A 14,014-nucleotide genomic window follows, 5' to 3' on the forward strand; every position below is an offset into this window, starting at 1 on the left:
ACTTTTAAAATATGGTTCTTTATGGGTGCCTGTAAAGAAAATGGTTCTATATAGGACTATGAACTCTAAAAGAACCCTTTTCATGCATCGTGAAAGGTTCTTCAGATTGATGGAGAACGTGCTGTAGATGGTGCTTTATGGGAGCTTTTTGAAAAGGGTTCTACACAGCACCCAAAAGGGTTCTTGTGTTGCGTCAAGCTCCACATCATACAAACCTCATCGTACTCTTTTCAATAAGGTTCTACATAGAACAATTTTCTTTAGTAAAACTGCAGCCTCACTGCTAAAGGGTCAGAGGTCAGAGCTGAAGCTGTAGAACCTTGAGCTGCTGACGGACGCGATCTACGAAGAACCTCCAGCAGTTCTCCGCGTTGTCCAGCAGGCCCAGAGCTCGCACGTCCCTCCTCACTGCCTTCATCGCTCCGTCCACCTCCTCCTCACTCAGCAGCTCTGGAGCCTCACCTGCAGGACACGGTCAGTTCAGACCTGATCAAAGCCGCCTCAGTGACCGTTCACACGCAGATCAAACAGAGCTCAGAGTCTCGGATCACAGCCAGGCGTGGTTTACGAACATAAAGAGCCGAGATTCTCATAAAGCAGCTTCAGCACCAAAAGGTCAGGGCGATGTGATAAACTGTGTCACAGTTCACTGCAGTCTGCGTCTCTGGTCATGTCCTGTTTATCGTCAGGGCTTGTAAACACTGACCGGCTGCTTGTCTCGCTATAAAGAGTAAAACGAATCCGTTTAACTGGATTCAGAGCAAAATCCTGAAGAAAAACCCCGAGTTCAGTTTTTCACAGTAGTTTTTAAATGAAAGCTCTTTTTTCTCTGTTCCTGATACATATCATGTATCGCGGAACGTTCCTGAAGCACTGTGATGTTATATTTCTGCCGTATCGCCTGGCTGTCAGTCTCTCGGTACCTCGGTATCTCGGTACCTCTGCGTTTTTGGTGATTTAGCTGTAGAAGATTTCGTGACTCTGAGGAAGGTCGGGATTCTAACACGAGGCGAATTCTAACTTTTCCGACACTGCAGGACTATTAGAATTTCAAATCCTAAATAATCAGATGTTTTTTCCTGGTTCACAGGCCCAGAGGGGGTCTTTGACCCCAGGGATCTGACACCAGTGACAGATGAGCAGCACCATCTGTGAGTTTGGGACCTTCATCCAGCGCCACACAGGTCTGCTCCAGTCACCGTTAATCTACTTCACTTCACCGCCACATTTACATGTGTTTCCCATTCATCAGGCTCGGCACAATGAGGACCCCTGCGGCGGGAGGGGTCAGGGGGGATGAGGAGGGGGTCTCCCTGGGGAGACTTTAGGAGTCAACGCAAAGCCCGAATTTCATTTAGGGTTAGGAGTTGGTGAGACCACCTAACAAAGCGTCGTGTCCCAGAGACCTCGCCATCACATCATAACCCACCCTGAAACACGGCACGACGTCCCCTCCCCTCGGAATAATACGGCTCCCTCTGGGCTCCGAGCAGGTCTGGGATATTGAGCTTCATACATCACCGTGAAATTTATTCTAAATGAATAAGTCTTTTTGGAGCACGTAACGTTCTGCTGGGAGTTCTAAGGTTCTACCTGGCAGAACACGCAGAGCTAATGACTTCACTGCACTCAATGTATTTTAAACCGTAACATCGGTGGAACGGAGTGTCTGCACTACCAGACACTTCCATTTCACGTTCCTACGGCATTTTTATTTCTCGATCATCAGCTCAAATATTCACCATTTAAAGACCCATAAGGCCTTAATATTGAGAAGATTAAGACTTTTTAAAGTTTCAGGTTTTTAAGTATTAACCCTACAGAGGATCCTCACAGCTGAAGAGTCTTCAGGGAGTTGTTGAGGATGAAGTTACTGAGCACTATTCATCACCAATAAGAGCGGCAGAATGTGAGCGAGGGCGGCAGGTGGACCCGTTTATCCATATTTAATTACTACTTTTGAGAAAGTTCAACAGAAGGTGGCGTGAGATATAATCCACTGCTGTTATCGTTCATGTCAACGGCCACAGAACCAGCGTTTACTCATATTTTCACACGTTGGTTCCGTTCTGGCACATAAACACTAATAACACTACATTAGCGCTGATTTCCGTTGGCCAGGGGATTTCTAATAGTACGTTAGCGCTAAGCTAACTATAATTCACTGGAACACATGGGGGAGGAGTCTGAAGCTGGTCAAAGTCAGTGTGTCTGTCTGAAGTCTGATGTCATCTCGTATCTGATCTCATCAGTGTTACAGTGACTTCCACTAAGGAGTTCTGACACAGAGCTGCCGTCACTGTTTCACATTCCTAACAACCCGGAACCTGCGTAGACCATGACCCGTATTCACAGTCACTTATCTAGAACTTCCAGAAGGTCTAGAGTGATGTTCTTTGGTCCTAATTTTAACCAAAGTGTGGTTCCTCCGTCTCGTCCTAATCACGTTGGTAGTTAATGTAACATTTAAGGCCTTCAGTCCAGCTCCTGAAGTCCTAACCAATGGGAGAGCAGCTCGGCTGAATTTACCTAGATCCCACAGAGAGAACAATCCTGATTGGACGATTCTCTGCTGGGCTTTTAACGACTTTAACCCTTTTATTTCCAATCAAAAGAGAACAATGAAATAAGAGCATTACTGCCCTACTTAGTGTTTAAATACAATAAGCACAAAGCCCGTATTTCAAGGACAGAGATGGACAGTCTGACCTGAGGACAGCAGGGCGCTGATGATGACGAGGAACCGTTCATCAGGGATCTGAGCGTCTGTGAGCAGGAGAACCGTGGGGAGGTTTTTCACTCCAGCCTTTAAACAGAGCTCCGCCAGATCCACCTGAGAACACACAAGGGGGTCACAGCACGAGGTAGAACTCCACATCCTCTAAACCTGCTCTAGTGAGAAGACAGTACTGTCCTACACGATTAAAGGGTTCTGCCATTGTTACGATGCTAAGTTTGTTACAATTGAAGAACCCGATATTCATGCAGAGGGATTTTTGAGTGTTTATGGTTCCACATGGAACCATTTTATTTACTCTAGCGCCCTTGAAGAACCATCTTTAAGAGTTTAGAACACCCCCCCCTTCATTATTTTACTGAAGCTCTTAAAGAGGTTCTAGATTTCAAGCCCCCTTATTTTCACTGCACATTATCTTTGTACTAATTTAATTTCCTTTAATCCCTTATTTTATTTTATTTTATTTTCCATTTCATCTTTTATCTGTAGCTCCTGAATTTGTAATTCATATGATTCGTCTAAAAGTTCTCCTGAGCTTCCTCACCTCCTTGGAGGTTTTTAAAACTCTGCTAGCACGGCAGTCCTAGGGACTAAGATTAGAACCTGAGTGATACAAAAATCACCGATACTGATTCCATGTCATACTATACACTTAAAAAGATGGTTCTGCAAGTCGAGAAACACGGTTCCACACGCAATCAAACACACTCAAAGCACCCTTTGCATGATTAAAGAGTTCTCTGCGTGGTGAAATGGTTCTTCAGACTGATCCTGATCAAATACCAATTCATAGTACTAACAATTAAATTAAAACAATTAAAAAAAAGCTCAATTAAAAGTTTTATCAGAAAACGGCCGCAGGACTGAAGCGAAATCAAAACCAGTTTCTGAAGCTATAATTAACCCTGCAGCTGAAACTTTAACAAGGTTTTCATACGTCAAACTCTAAGAAAGAAAGAAAGAAAGAAAGGCAGACCGCTGCGTTTTTCCATCACACGGGTCCTTTAAGGTCAGAGTAACACCACCTGAGAGCGAGTCTGAGGATGGACGGTCCTCTCAGACGAGCGTGTAAAGGGCGCCGTGTTCAGCGGCGCGGATCGATGACGCGGACCTGGCGGCCTGAGATTCACGCAGCCTGATGAATGAAATGATAGCGGCAGCCTCATCAATAGGGCATTGAAATATTTGCCCAGGCTCTTTAATGGGATCCGACAATCCTACAGGCTGGACTAAACGAGATCAATGACCTGCAGCGAGCAGGAGAGCGCATTGATCAGGGAAACGTGTCGACAAGAAAACTTGATCTCGGTTAATGAATTACTGACCATCTACATTCATCTCCACTTCGAGGTGCCGATCGTCTCCGCTGGTCCGCTCACGGCTGGAGTGACCGTTATTACCACTGTGTGTCAGCTGTGAACCGCTGGAGCTAGAACCTCAGTTTGGGCCATAAATATGGAAACTTGATCAAAACCCACCTCAGTGACAATCCTAACTGATAGGATTCTAGTAGATCATCTTCTTATTGGAATCTTATGCTCCACCGTAAACGGCGCAGCAGTTACGTTCTGCCGCATTTAGGGCACTGGAACGTGTCTCTCTCTCTCTGTCTCTCTCTCTCTGTCGCTCGCTCTCTGTCTGTCTCTCTCTCTCTGTCTCTCTCTCTCTGTCTCTCTCTCTCTCTCTCTCTCTCTCTCTCTCTCTCTGTCTCTCTCTCTGTCGCTCGCTCTCTGTCTCTCTCTCTGTCTCTCTCTCTCTGTCGCTCTCTCTGTCGCTCTCTCTGTCGCGCTCTCTCTGTCGCTCGCTCTCTGTCTCTCTCTCTGTCTCTCTCTCTCTGTCGCTCTCTCTCTGTCGCTCTCTCTCTGTCGCTCTCTCTCTGTCGCTCTCTCTCTGTCTCTCTCTCTCTGTCTCTCTCTGTCGCTCTCTCTGTCGCTCTCTCTCTGTCGCTCTCTCTCTGTCGCTCTCTCTGTCTCTCTCTCTGTCTCTCTCTCTCTCTCTCTCTCTGTCTCTCTGTCTCTCTGTCGCTCTCTCTCTCTCTGTCTCTCTCTCTCTGTCTCTCTCTCTCTGTCTCTTTCTCTCTCTCTCTCTGTCGCTCTCTCTGTCTCTCTCTCTGTCTCTCTCTCTCTCTCTCTCTCTCTGTCTCTCTGTCTCTCTGTCGCTCTCTCTCTCTCTGTCTCTCTCTCTCTCTCTGTCTCTCTCTCTCTGTCTCTTTCTCTCTCTCTCTCTCTCTCTCTCTCTCTGTCTCTCAAGGCGTCTGTTAGCTGAAGTGACAGATCTGGTGGTTGGCGTCTCCTCTGTTGGTGGCAGTAAAGATGCGGTGGAGCTTGGCAGAGGAAGCCTGTGTTTACCTTCACCCTCCTAGAGGTGTGGTATGGTGTGACTGGGGAGACCAACTAGTGCGTGGAACTGGAGACGAACTGGGGAGAAAAGTGGTCCCTGGATTCAAAGCATGAATCCTCATCCAGAGGTTGATTCCTCTGTCACTTCCTAACTATGCCGATGGTTCATCTGCCAGATTTTCTCTTCAGCTCCTGAAGTCCAAACCAATAGTAGAGCTCCCTTCGATGACTCTACCTACATACCCAGAAAACAGTTCCTGACTGGACAACTTTCAGATTCAGATTCAAGAATTTAACCCTTTTGTTTCCATCCAGCACTTTCCAATCAGGCATGAGCAGCGCAGTGATACTGGAGTTTAAAACCAAGAAAGATTCTGCGGATTAAAAAGGACCAAAAATACAGTCACGCAAAAGATCGTTAGTCCTCCTCTGAGGGTTCTCCACCGGAACACGAAGCACTAAAACACTGCGAAAGATTCAGCTATGCTGGAGCTGCTACCTTCAGGTCCTGGAGGCCGTAGCTCTCGTGAACCGTGGGCTGGAAGACGTCCATGTCGGAGACGTGAGCGGCTAGACGGGTCAGACTCTGCTTCCCGCTGCCGCCTACCCCCACCAGCAGTGCGTGGCCTCGAGGGCATGCCAAGATTCGGCTGATCCGACACCTGCACAGTTCAAACACACAGTAACAGAGCACCTAAACTGATGCATCGCTGTCTACCACTGCTGTTCCCATAACACTTCTACAAATCCTTATTCATAACGCTTTCAAATGCTTTCACAGGGCTTTATATGGCATACATAGCACCTTACAATGCCTGGCATAAGCTCTGCTAAGTGTTTTTTACTATGGCTGAATTCCCCTGATTTGGGGAAAAGATCTAATTGCGATTTTTCCGACTAATATTCAGTTTAAATTCTGACTTTCATGAATTGAGATTCAGGCCAGATGTTTTTGGCCAACAATAACAGAATATCCACCTTTTCTGGCTTGAGATTTGACCATGAACTGCCAAACTGCCAGTAAGTTGTGGCTGTGATGTCACAACACATGAAGATTTGGTTTTCTCTGATTGGTCAAACTCATCTACAGGCATTTCACACGCTCTAGTTATCAGGGTCAGTTTCTCCTCTTAAAGCTTAAGACCGCATTTTTAATAATGTTCACATGGTTCAATGGTTCTGTAGACATATGGAGAATGGGTCTGATCGATTACAGTCGTTAGAACCCACTCTAGCTCAGCGAAACTGATCATGTTCTCCCACAGCAAGCAGGATGAAGAGCCTGTGAGCTGCTGGACACTCACACGTGCAGCATGGCCTGCTGGAACAGCACTAGGTTCATGGTGGAGTGAAGTTGGTTGTATGTATCCAGGGCATTGGTCAGGATGCTGCTCAGCTGCTTCCATCCCCCTACAGGACCGTAGACAGGTTCTCCAGCACCGTCACGGCTGTGCAGGTAAACCAGAGGCTCCTGGAACACAAGCTGCTCCTCCAGAACCTGAAAACACAGCATGTTTACCACAACACAGTAAACACCAGCACTGTTCCAAGCATCATGAGAACATCAGTTAAATTATTCAGTGTCTAATATGACTTATTAAATAACAATAAGTAAATCAGTAACTACTTCAAATGACTTGGTAACTATTATGAATTATTCAATACCCTCTATGAATGAACCACGGTCAGTTATGCAGTAATCAGTATGAATTACTTAGTAAATTATCTAGTAATTATAAATACCTGCTATAAATTATTCAGTAACTATGAATTAGTTAAACTAACGTCCAAGTTCTGAGTCGGAGGAAATGACCCACATACGGGCTCCAAAGGATTCACACAGTAAACTGAATAATCAGAAAACGAGCAGCACTGAACTGTCCGTCTACCTCAAAGGCCTGTCGAGCAGCGCCTGCCTGCAGCCTGGGGAAGAGCCGCTGGTCCGCCGGGTCAGAGAACCGGTCAGAGTACACCCTGCTGGACTCGTGCAGCCACAGCCGGACCAGGTCACAACTCCGCCTCACACGGTCCGGCCTGGAGAAGAGCAGACCCTGAACACACACACACACACACACACACACACACACACACACACACACACACAAGGTTGGAGGAGAGCACTGTTGGAGCATTTCTGCTGGTCCAATCACACAATTTCACACCAGACCACGAGCAGCTGCTGAGCTCAAATCACACAAATGAAAAAATGGAGATCTTTGTTCCTTTGTTGGTCAGTTTTTTGTGTGTTTTTATGTGATGGAGCTGCTGCGACATTTTATAGGCTTTAAACGATCAACTACACCATGAGAAGAACATGCATATATATATATATATATATATATATATATATATATGTTTGTGTATATCAGTGCAGAAATTCCATATCACTGCATCCCTGAGAGGAACGTTTCCCACCTGGAAAAGCCGGGAGAGATCCCACAGGCTGAAGAGGTGGAGGAAGTTGTTGGCAGAGGGCAGGAAGTGGCGGATCACTGAATGGTGGAGACCGATGGCCGCCTGGACCAGGACCGGGCCGCTGCCGAGTACGGCCGGGCCGAACGTCTGACTCTGCAGGTGCTGGACCAGGATGGAGCTGAAGATGGAGTTCAGAGCCTCCCAGCTGGGGCTGCTCACCGCCAGCACAGAGAAATGCCTCTGAAACACAGTCAGAGCTACAGTCTCACTGGAAAACCACTGCAGCCTCTGCAGGCATTTACTAGAACTTCATTCTAGATATTAACTTTGTTAGAACATCAACCTAGAACTTCATTCTTCTGCAACCAATCTGACGGCATATTATTCAAAACATAATGCAGTGAATAATAATGCATAATGCAGCATACGCATGAACATTTGATTTATCTTAAAATTATTTACCATATAAAGGAGAATAAAAGGGCCAAACGTGCTAAATATGCTATTATACTGCTGCATTACTCAGATATCTGATAAGAGCCCATTCTACAGGAACTACTGCACACCTAGGAAAGGAATCTACTGTTTTCCGTAAATGTGTTTATTATTTACCCTTTAATTTAACCAGGCAAGTCAAAAATAAACAAATACGCTTATTTATTTAAATACAGTAGAAAAGCTGTAAGTGTGGAGTGGTCAGTTTGAGCATTATTGTTATTTAAATGCAGCGTATCTTTAAAATTACTAAAAATGACTAATTTCTCTCGTTTACAGTACGTACCTGCAGCCTGGGGTTAATGGTGTAACTTCCTGCTCGTGGATTCATGCAGGTGACGTACTGTGTGTTGTGAATCTCTTTCAGAGACATTTTCTGACCGTCGTACCTGCAGGTGAAAGTGATGCAGAGCGTAAATTAACGCATAGTTTATGGATAATAAAGCCGAATGAATAAAAGCTGACCAGTTTGTCCTCACCAGTGTTTATAGTCCAGATGCTGCCGTACGAGTGCGTGCGGCTGGACCGTGCCGTATCTGTCGGCAGCCGCCGCGTTCAGATCATCGATAAAGTACACGAGTCTCTTGCTCCCTGGAGGAGAGTAGCTCCTGCCTGCTTTCTTCTCCAGTGGCTTCTCCAACAGCTCTGAGGAGAAATGAGAAGAATCAATGGCGTTAACACACAACAGAACCTTTAAATGCCCATTTCAGGCTAAATTAATCAGTCAGTCGCCTCAACCGGTAATCAGACTCCCTCAGTCAGTCGCCTCGACCGGTAATCAGACCCCCTCAGTCAGTAATCAGACCCCCTCAGTCAGTCGCCTCGACCGGTGATCAGACTCCCTGAGTCAGTGATCAGACCCCCTCAGTCAGTCGCCTCGACCGGTAATCAGACTCCCTCAGTCAGTAATCAGACCCCCTCAGTCAGTCGCCTCGACCGGTGATCAGACTCCCTCAGTCAGTCGCCTCAACCGGTAATCAGACCCCCTCAGTCAGTCGCCTCGACCGGTAATCAGACCCCCTCAGTCAGTCGCCTCGACCGGTAATCAGACCCCCTCAGTCAGTAATCAGACCCCCTCAGTCAGTCACCTCAACCGGTAATCAGACCCCCTCAGTCAGTCGCCTCGACCGGTAATCAGACCCCCTCAGTCAGTCGCCTCGACCGGTAATCAGACCCCCTCAGTCAGTAATCAGACCCCCACAGTCAGTCGCCTTAACCGGTAATCAGACCCCCACAGTCAGTCGCCTTAACCGGTAATCAGACCCCCTCAGTCAGTCGCCTCAACCGGTAATCAGACCCCCTCAGTCAGTAATCAGACCCCCTCAGTCAGTCGCCTCGACCGGTAATCAGACTCCCTCAGTCAGTCGCCTCGACCGGTAATCAGACCCCCTCAGTCAGTAATCAGACCCCCTCAGTCAGTCGCCTCGACCGGTGATCAGACTCCCTGAGTCAGTAATCAGACCCCCTCAGTCAGTCGCCTCGACCGGTAATCAGACTCCCTCAGTCAGTCGCCTCGACCGGTAATCAGACCCCCTCAGTCAGTAATCAGACCCCCTCAGTCAGTCGCCTCGACCGGTGATCAGACTCCCTGAGTCAGTAATCAGACCCCCTCAGTCAGTCGCCTCGACCGGTAATCAGACTCCCTCAGTCAGTAATCAGACGCCCTCAGTCAGTAATCAGACCCCCTCAGTCAGTCGCCTCGACCGGTGATCAGACTCCCTCAGTCAGTCGCCTCGACCAGTAATCAGACTCCCTCAGTCAGTAATCAGACCCCCTCAGTCAGTCGCCTCAACTGGTAATCAGACCCCCTCAGTCAGTAATCAGACCCCCTCAGTCAGTCGCCTCGACCGGTGATCAGACTCCCTCAGTCAGTAATCAGACCCCCTCAGTCAGTAATCAGACTCCCTTAGTCAGTGATCTCAACCTGTAATCAGACCCCCTCAGTCAGTAATCAGACTCCCTTAGTCAGGCGCCTCAACCTGTAATCAGACCCCCTCAGTCAGTAATCAGACCCCCTCAGTCAGTCGCCTCAACCGGTAATCAGACCCCCTCAGTCAGTAATCAGACCCCCTCAGTCAGTCGCCTCGACCGGTAATCAGACTCCCTCAGTCAGTCGCCTCGACTGGTAATCAGACTCCCTCAGTCAGTAATCAGACCCCCTCAGTCAGTCACCTCAACTGGTAATCAGACCCCCTCAGTCAGTAATCAGACCCCCTCAGTCAGTTGCCTCGACCGGTGATCAGACTCCCTCAGTCAGTAATCAGACCCCCTCAGTCAGTAATCAGACCGCCTCAGTCAGTCACCTCGACCGGTGATCAGACTCCCTCAGTCAGTAATCAGACTCCCTCAGTCAGTAATCAGACCCCCTCAGTCAGTAATCAGACCCCCTCAGTCAGTAATCAGGCTCCCTTAGTCAGTCGTCTCAACCTGTAATCAGACCCCCTCAGTCAGTAATCAGACTCCCTTAGTCAGGCGCCTCAACCTGTAATCAGACCCCCTCAGTCAGTAATCAGGCCCCCTCAGTCAGTCGCCTCAACCGGTAATCAGACTACCTCAGTCAGTAATCAGACTCCCTCAGTCAGTAATCAGACTCCCTCAGTCAGTCACCTCGACCGCTGATCAGATCCCTCAGTCAGTCGCCTCGACCGGTGATCAGATCCCTCAGTCAGTCGCCTCGACTGGTAATCAGACTCCCTCAGTCAGTAATCAGACCCCCTCAGTCAGTCGCCTCAAACGGTAATCAGACCCCCTCAGTCAGTAATCAGACTCCCTCAGTCAGTCACCTTGACCGGTGATCAGATCCCTCAGTCAGTCGCCTCGACCGGTGATCAGATCCCTGAGTCAGTCGCCTCGACCGGTGATCAGATCCCTGAGTCAGTTGCCTCGACCGGTGATCAGACTCCCTCAGTCAGTAATCAGACCCCCTCAGTCAGTAATCAGACTCCCTCTGTCAGTAATCAGACCCCCTCAGTCAGTAATCAGACTCCCTCAGTCAGTAATCAGACTCCCTCAGTCGGTAATCAGACTCCCTCAGTCAGTCACCTCGACCAGTGATCAGATCCCTCAGTCAGTCGCCTTCACTGGTAAACACCACTTGTTGATGAGCTGAAGTTCTAGCTCAGACCACTAGAGGGCGCAGTTCTACCTGCAGAAGGTTCATCAGTGCTACAGGACTCACTCTGCAGACCGGAGGAGGTGCTGTAGTAGTGCAGGGGCACGTTGACCGTCAGGAAGTCGTCTGAAAGAGAGTCCAGCAGGTTTCTGACCACGGCGGTCTTCCCTGTCCCCGTCCCCCCAACCAGCATCACAGGCTGAGAGCACTGCAGCAGCAGACGCATCACAAACTGCAGCCGCACTGTCTCTGTTGTGGACACCAGCGCAGCCTGTGCAACACACAACAGTGCAACACAGCTCAACACACAACACACAACATAGCTCAACACACAACACACAACACAGCTCAACACACAACACACAACACAGCTCAACACACAACACACAACACAGCTCAACACACAACACAGCACAACACACAACGCTATGAATGACAGTTTCTAAAATTACTCAACGGCTACTATAATCTACCACAAATGATTCAGTATCTACTGTAAACGATGTCGTATCGATAACAAGTTACTCAGTAAACACTATTTATTCAGGATCTACTCTGAATCACAGTTTATTATATACATATATATAATATATATAAGTGAGTGCTATGAAATAATTCATACGATCTGTTCCATGAATTGTGTGACTTCTATAAATTTGTCAATATGTATAATTAAATAACCAATATCTACCAAGAATTATTCTGTATCTACTACAAATGATTAAGTAGTTATTACATATAGTTAAGGCTGTTACACACTGAGCACGACACGAAAAAATGATGGGAAAAAGTGAAAAATCCAGATTTTGACTCAAATTTCAGTGGCACCGTGATCGGACGTCACCTGTGCAGCAAGTCCAGTCGTGAAATTTCCTCACTACTAAATATTCCACAGTCCACTGTCAGTGGGATTATAACAAAGTGGAAGCGATTGGGAACGACAGCAACTCAGCCACGAAGTGGTCGGCCACGTAAAATGACAGAGCGGTCAGCGGATGCTGAGGGGCATAGTGCGCAGAGGTCACCGACTTTCTGCAGAGTCAATCACTACAGATCTCCAAACTTCATGTGGCCTTCAGATCAGCTCAAGAACAGCGTAGAGAGCTTCATGGAATGGGTTTCCATGGCTGAGCAGCTGCATCCAAGCCTTACATCACCAAGCGCAATGCAGAGCGCGGAATGCAGTGGAGTAAAGCGCCGCCACTGGACTCTAGAGCAGTGGAGACGAGTTCTCTGGAGTGACCAATCACGCTTCTCCATCTGGAAATCCGATGGACGAGTCTGGGTTTGGCGGTTGCCAGGAGACGGTACTTGTCTGACTGCATTGTGCCGAGTGTAAAGTTTGGTGGAGGGGGGATCATGGTGTGGGGGTGTTTTTCAGGAGTTGGGCTCGGCCCCTTAGTTCCAGTGAAAGGAGCTCTTAAAGCTTCAGCACCAAGAGATTTTGGACAATTTCACGCTCCCAACTTTGTGGGAACAGTTTGGGGACGGTCCCTTCCTGTTCCAACACGACTGCACACCAGTGCGCAAAGCAGGTCCATAAAGACGTGGATGAGCCAGTTTGGTGTGGAAGAACTTGACTGGCCTGCACAGAGTCCTGACCTCAACCCCATAGAACACCTTTGGGATGAATTAGAGTGGAGATTGTGAGCCAGGCCTTCTCGTCCAACATCAGTGTCTGACCTCACAAATGAGCTTCTGGAAGAACGGTCAGAAATTCCCATAAACACCCCTATTATTCATATTCCTATATAAAACTGTATGGATTAAGAATGGGATCTCACTGTTCATATGTGTGTGAAGCCAGATGAGTGAAAACGTTTGGAAATATATATTATATATATATATAATGTGTGCATTCTCTGTCTGTCTCTCTCTGTCTCTCCCCCTCCCACTCTCCCTCTCCGTGAGGTGTCTGACAGCAGACTATCCCCGTGGCTGGGGCTGCCGTCGTCTTTCTCTTTGTTCACTGACCCTGTCTAACGTGCTAACTGCTCTAAATTAGCCTGTTATTGTAGTGAAATTAAAACCTCTCGCTGCGGGGGTGAGAATTTTTCTCAGGAAAGAGTCGAGCTGGAAGACAAAGGAAACTATTCACAGCACACCATGTGGGAAATGAACGGATTTAACAGGCAGTTTTTGAAAAGGACAACTTTTTAAAACTCTGGAAACTTTTCCTGCCGCCACAGTCGGGGTTGGTTTGGCCAGAGGGCACTGGAGAACAGAGCCGACACCTTCACTTCCTGTGAACGACAGGCCGTAGTTCCACAGAATTAAACTTTCAAACAAAATCTCTCAAATCTATTTAACTAATGGAAAATATTGCTGACAAACAGCTACTAAACCTCCCAACTCCTCACAAATAAATATTCCAGACGTAATCAGAGCCGTTCAGAGTCGTTTCTAGATAAACTGACCGAGTCAGAGCTGCTCACAGTGGTGGTGATAGGAACCAGACGTCCCTCTAAAAGCTCCTCACAGTGGTGGTGATGGGAACCAGACGTCCCTCTAAAAGCTCCTCACAGAAAGTTCCTACATGAACTGGTTCTGAATTCACTGCCTGATGACTGAGACGCTGTTTTATGAGAGTTTAGAGAACTTCAACTCCATTCATGGTGGAGGGAGACATGCAGGGCGCTGTGCGGCAAAATAGTCCCCAAAGAAAACTCATTATTCCAGATTTTCCACTATTTTCCATCATCAACATTCCATATAAGCTCAGAAGACTCGTGTAGGTTCTCTGGTGGTTCTGGATGGTAAATAAAGTGTCTATATCTGTGTTGTAGTCATGGCGACGCCTGAACACCTCTGATTACACCTCACACGCTGAGTTACGGGGAAATTTTAAAGAATTGGTGGAATTCCCCTTTATGACTGAGGAAGCAAAATCAGTCAGGTGTTGATACAGTAGACTTG

The 14,014-nt window shown here is 47.6% G+C and overlaps 1 protein-coding gene across 1 annotated transcript in view; it reads right to left on the bottom strand.

Moving 5' to 3' along the window:
* Positions 1-14,014, bottom strand: part of LOC108413261 (dynein heavy chain 11, axonemal) — a 119,650-nt gene that overhangs the window by 57,565 nt on the left and 48,071 nt on the right. Inside the window, exons 46-54 of the mRNA XM_037536462.1 lie at positions 11,165-11,369; positions 8,466-8,631; positions 8,273-8,375; positions 7,492-7,731; positions 6,966-7,127; positions 6,381-6,574; positions 5,576-5,738; positions 2,710-2,833; positions 320-462 (exon numbers count right to left, since the gene is read on the bottom strand). Coding sequence (XP_037392359.1) covers positions 320-462; positions 2,710-2,833; positions 5,576-5,738; positions 6,381-6,574; positions 6,966-7,127; positions 7,492-7,731; positions 8,273-8,375; positions 8,466-8,631; positions 11,165-11,369 — 1,500 coding nt within the window. The remainder of the gene's footprint in view (positions 1-319; positions 463-2,709; positions 2,834-5,575; positions 5,739-6,380; positions 6,575-6,965; positions 7,128-7,491; positions 7,732-8,272; positions 8,376-8,465; positions 8,632-11,164; positions 11,370-14,014) is intronic.

The sequence above is a fragment of the Pygocentrus nattereri genome, chromosome 3 (genome assembly GCF_015220715.1).
Source record: "Pygocentrus nattereri isolate fPygNat1 chromosome 3, fPygNat1.pri, whole genome shotgun sequence".
Lineage (NCBI taxonomy): Eukaryota > Metazoa > Chordata > Actinopteri > Characiformes > Serrasalmidae > Pygocentrus > Pygocentrus nattereri.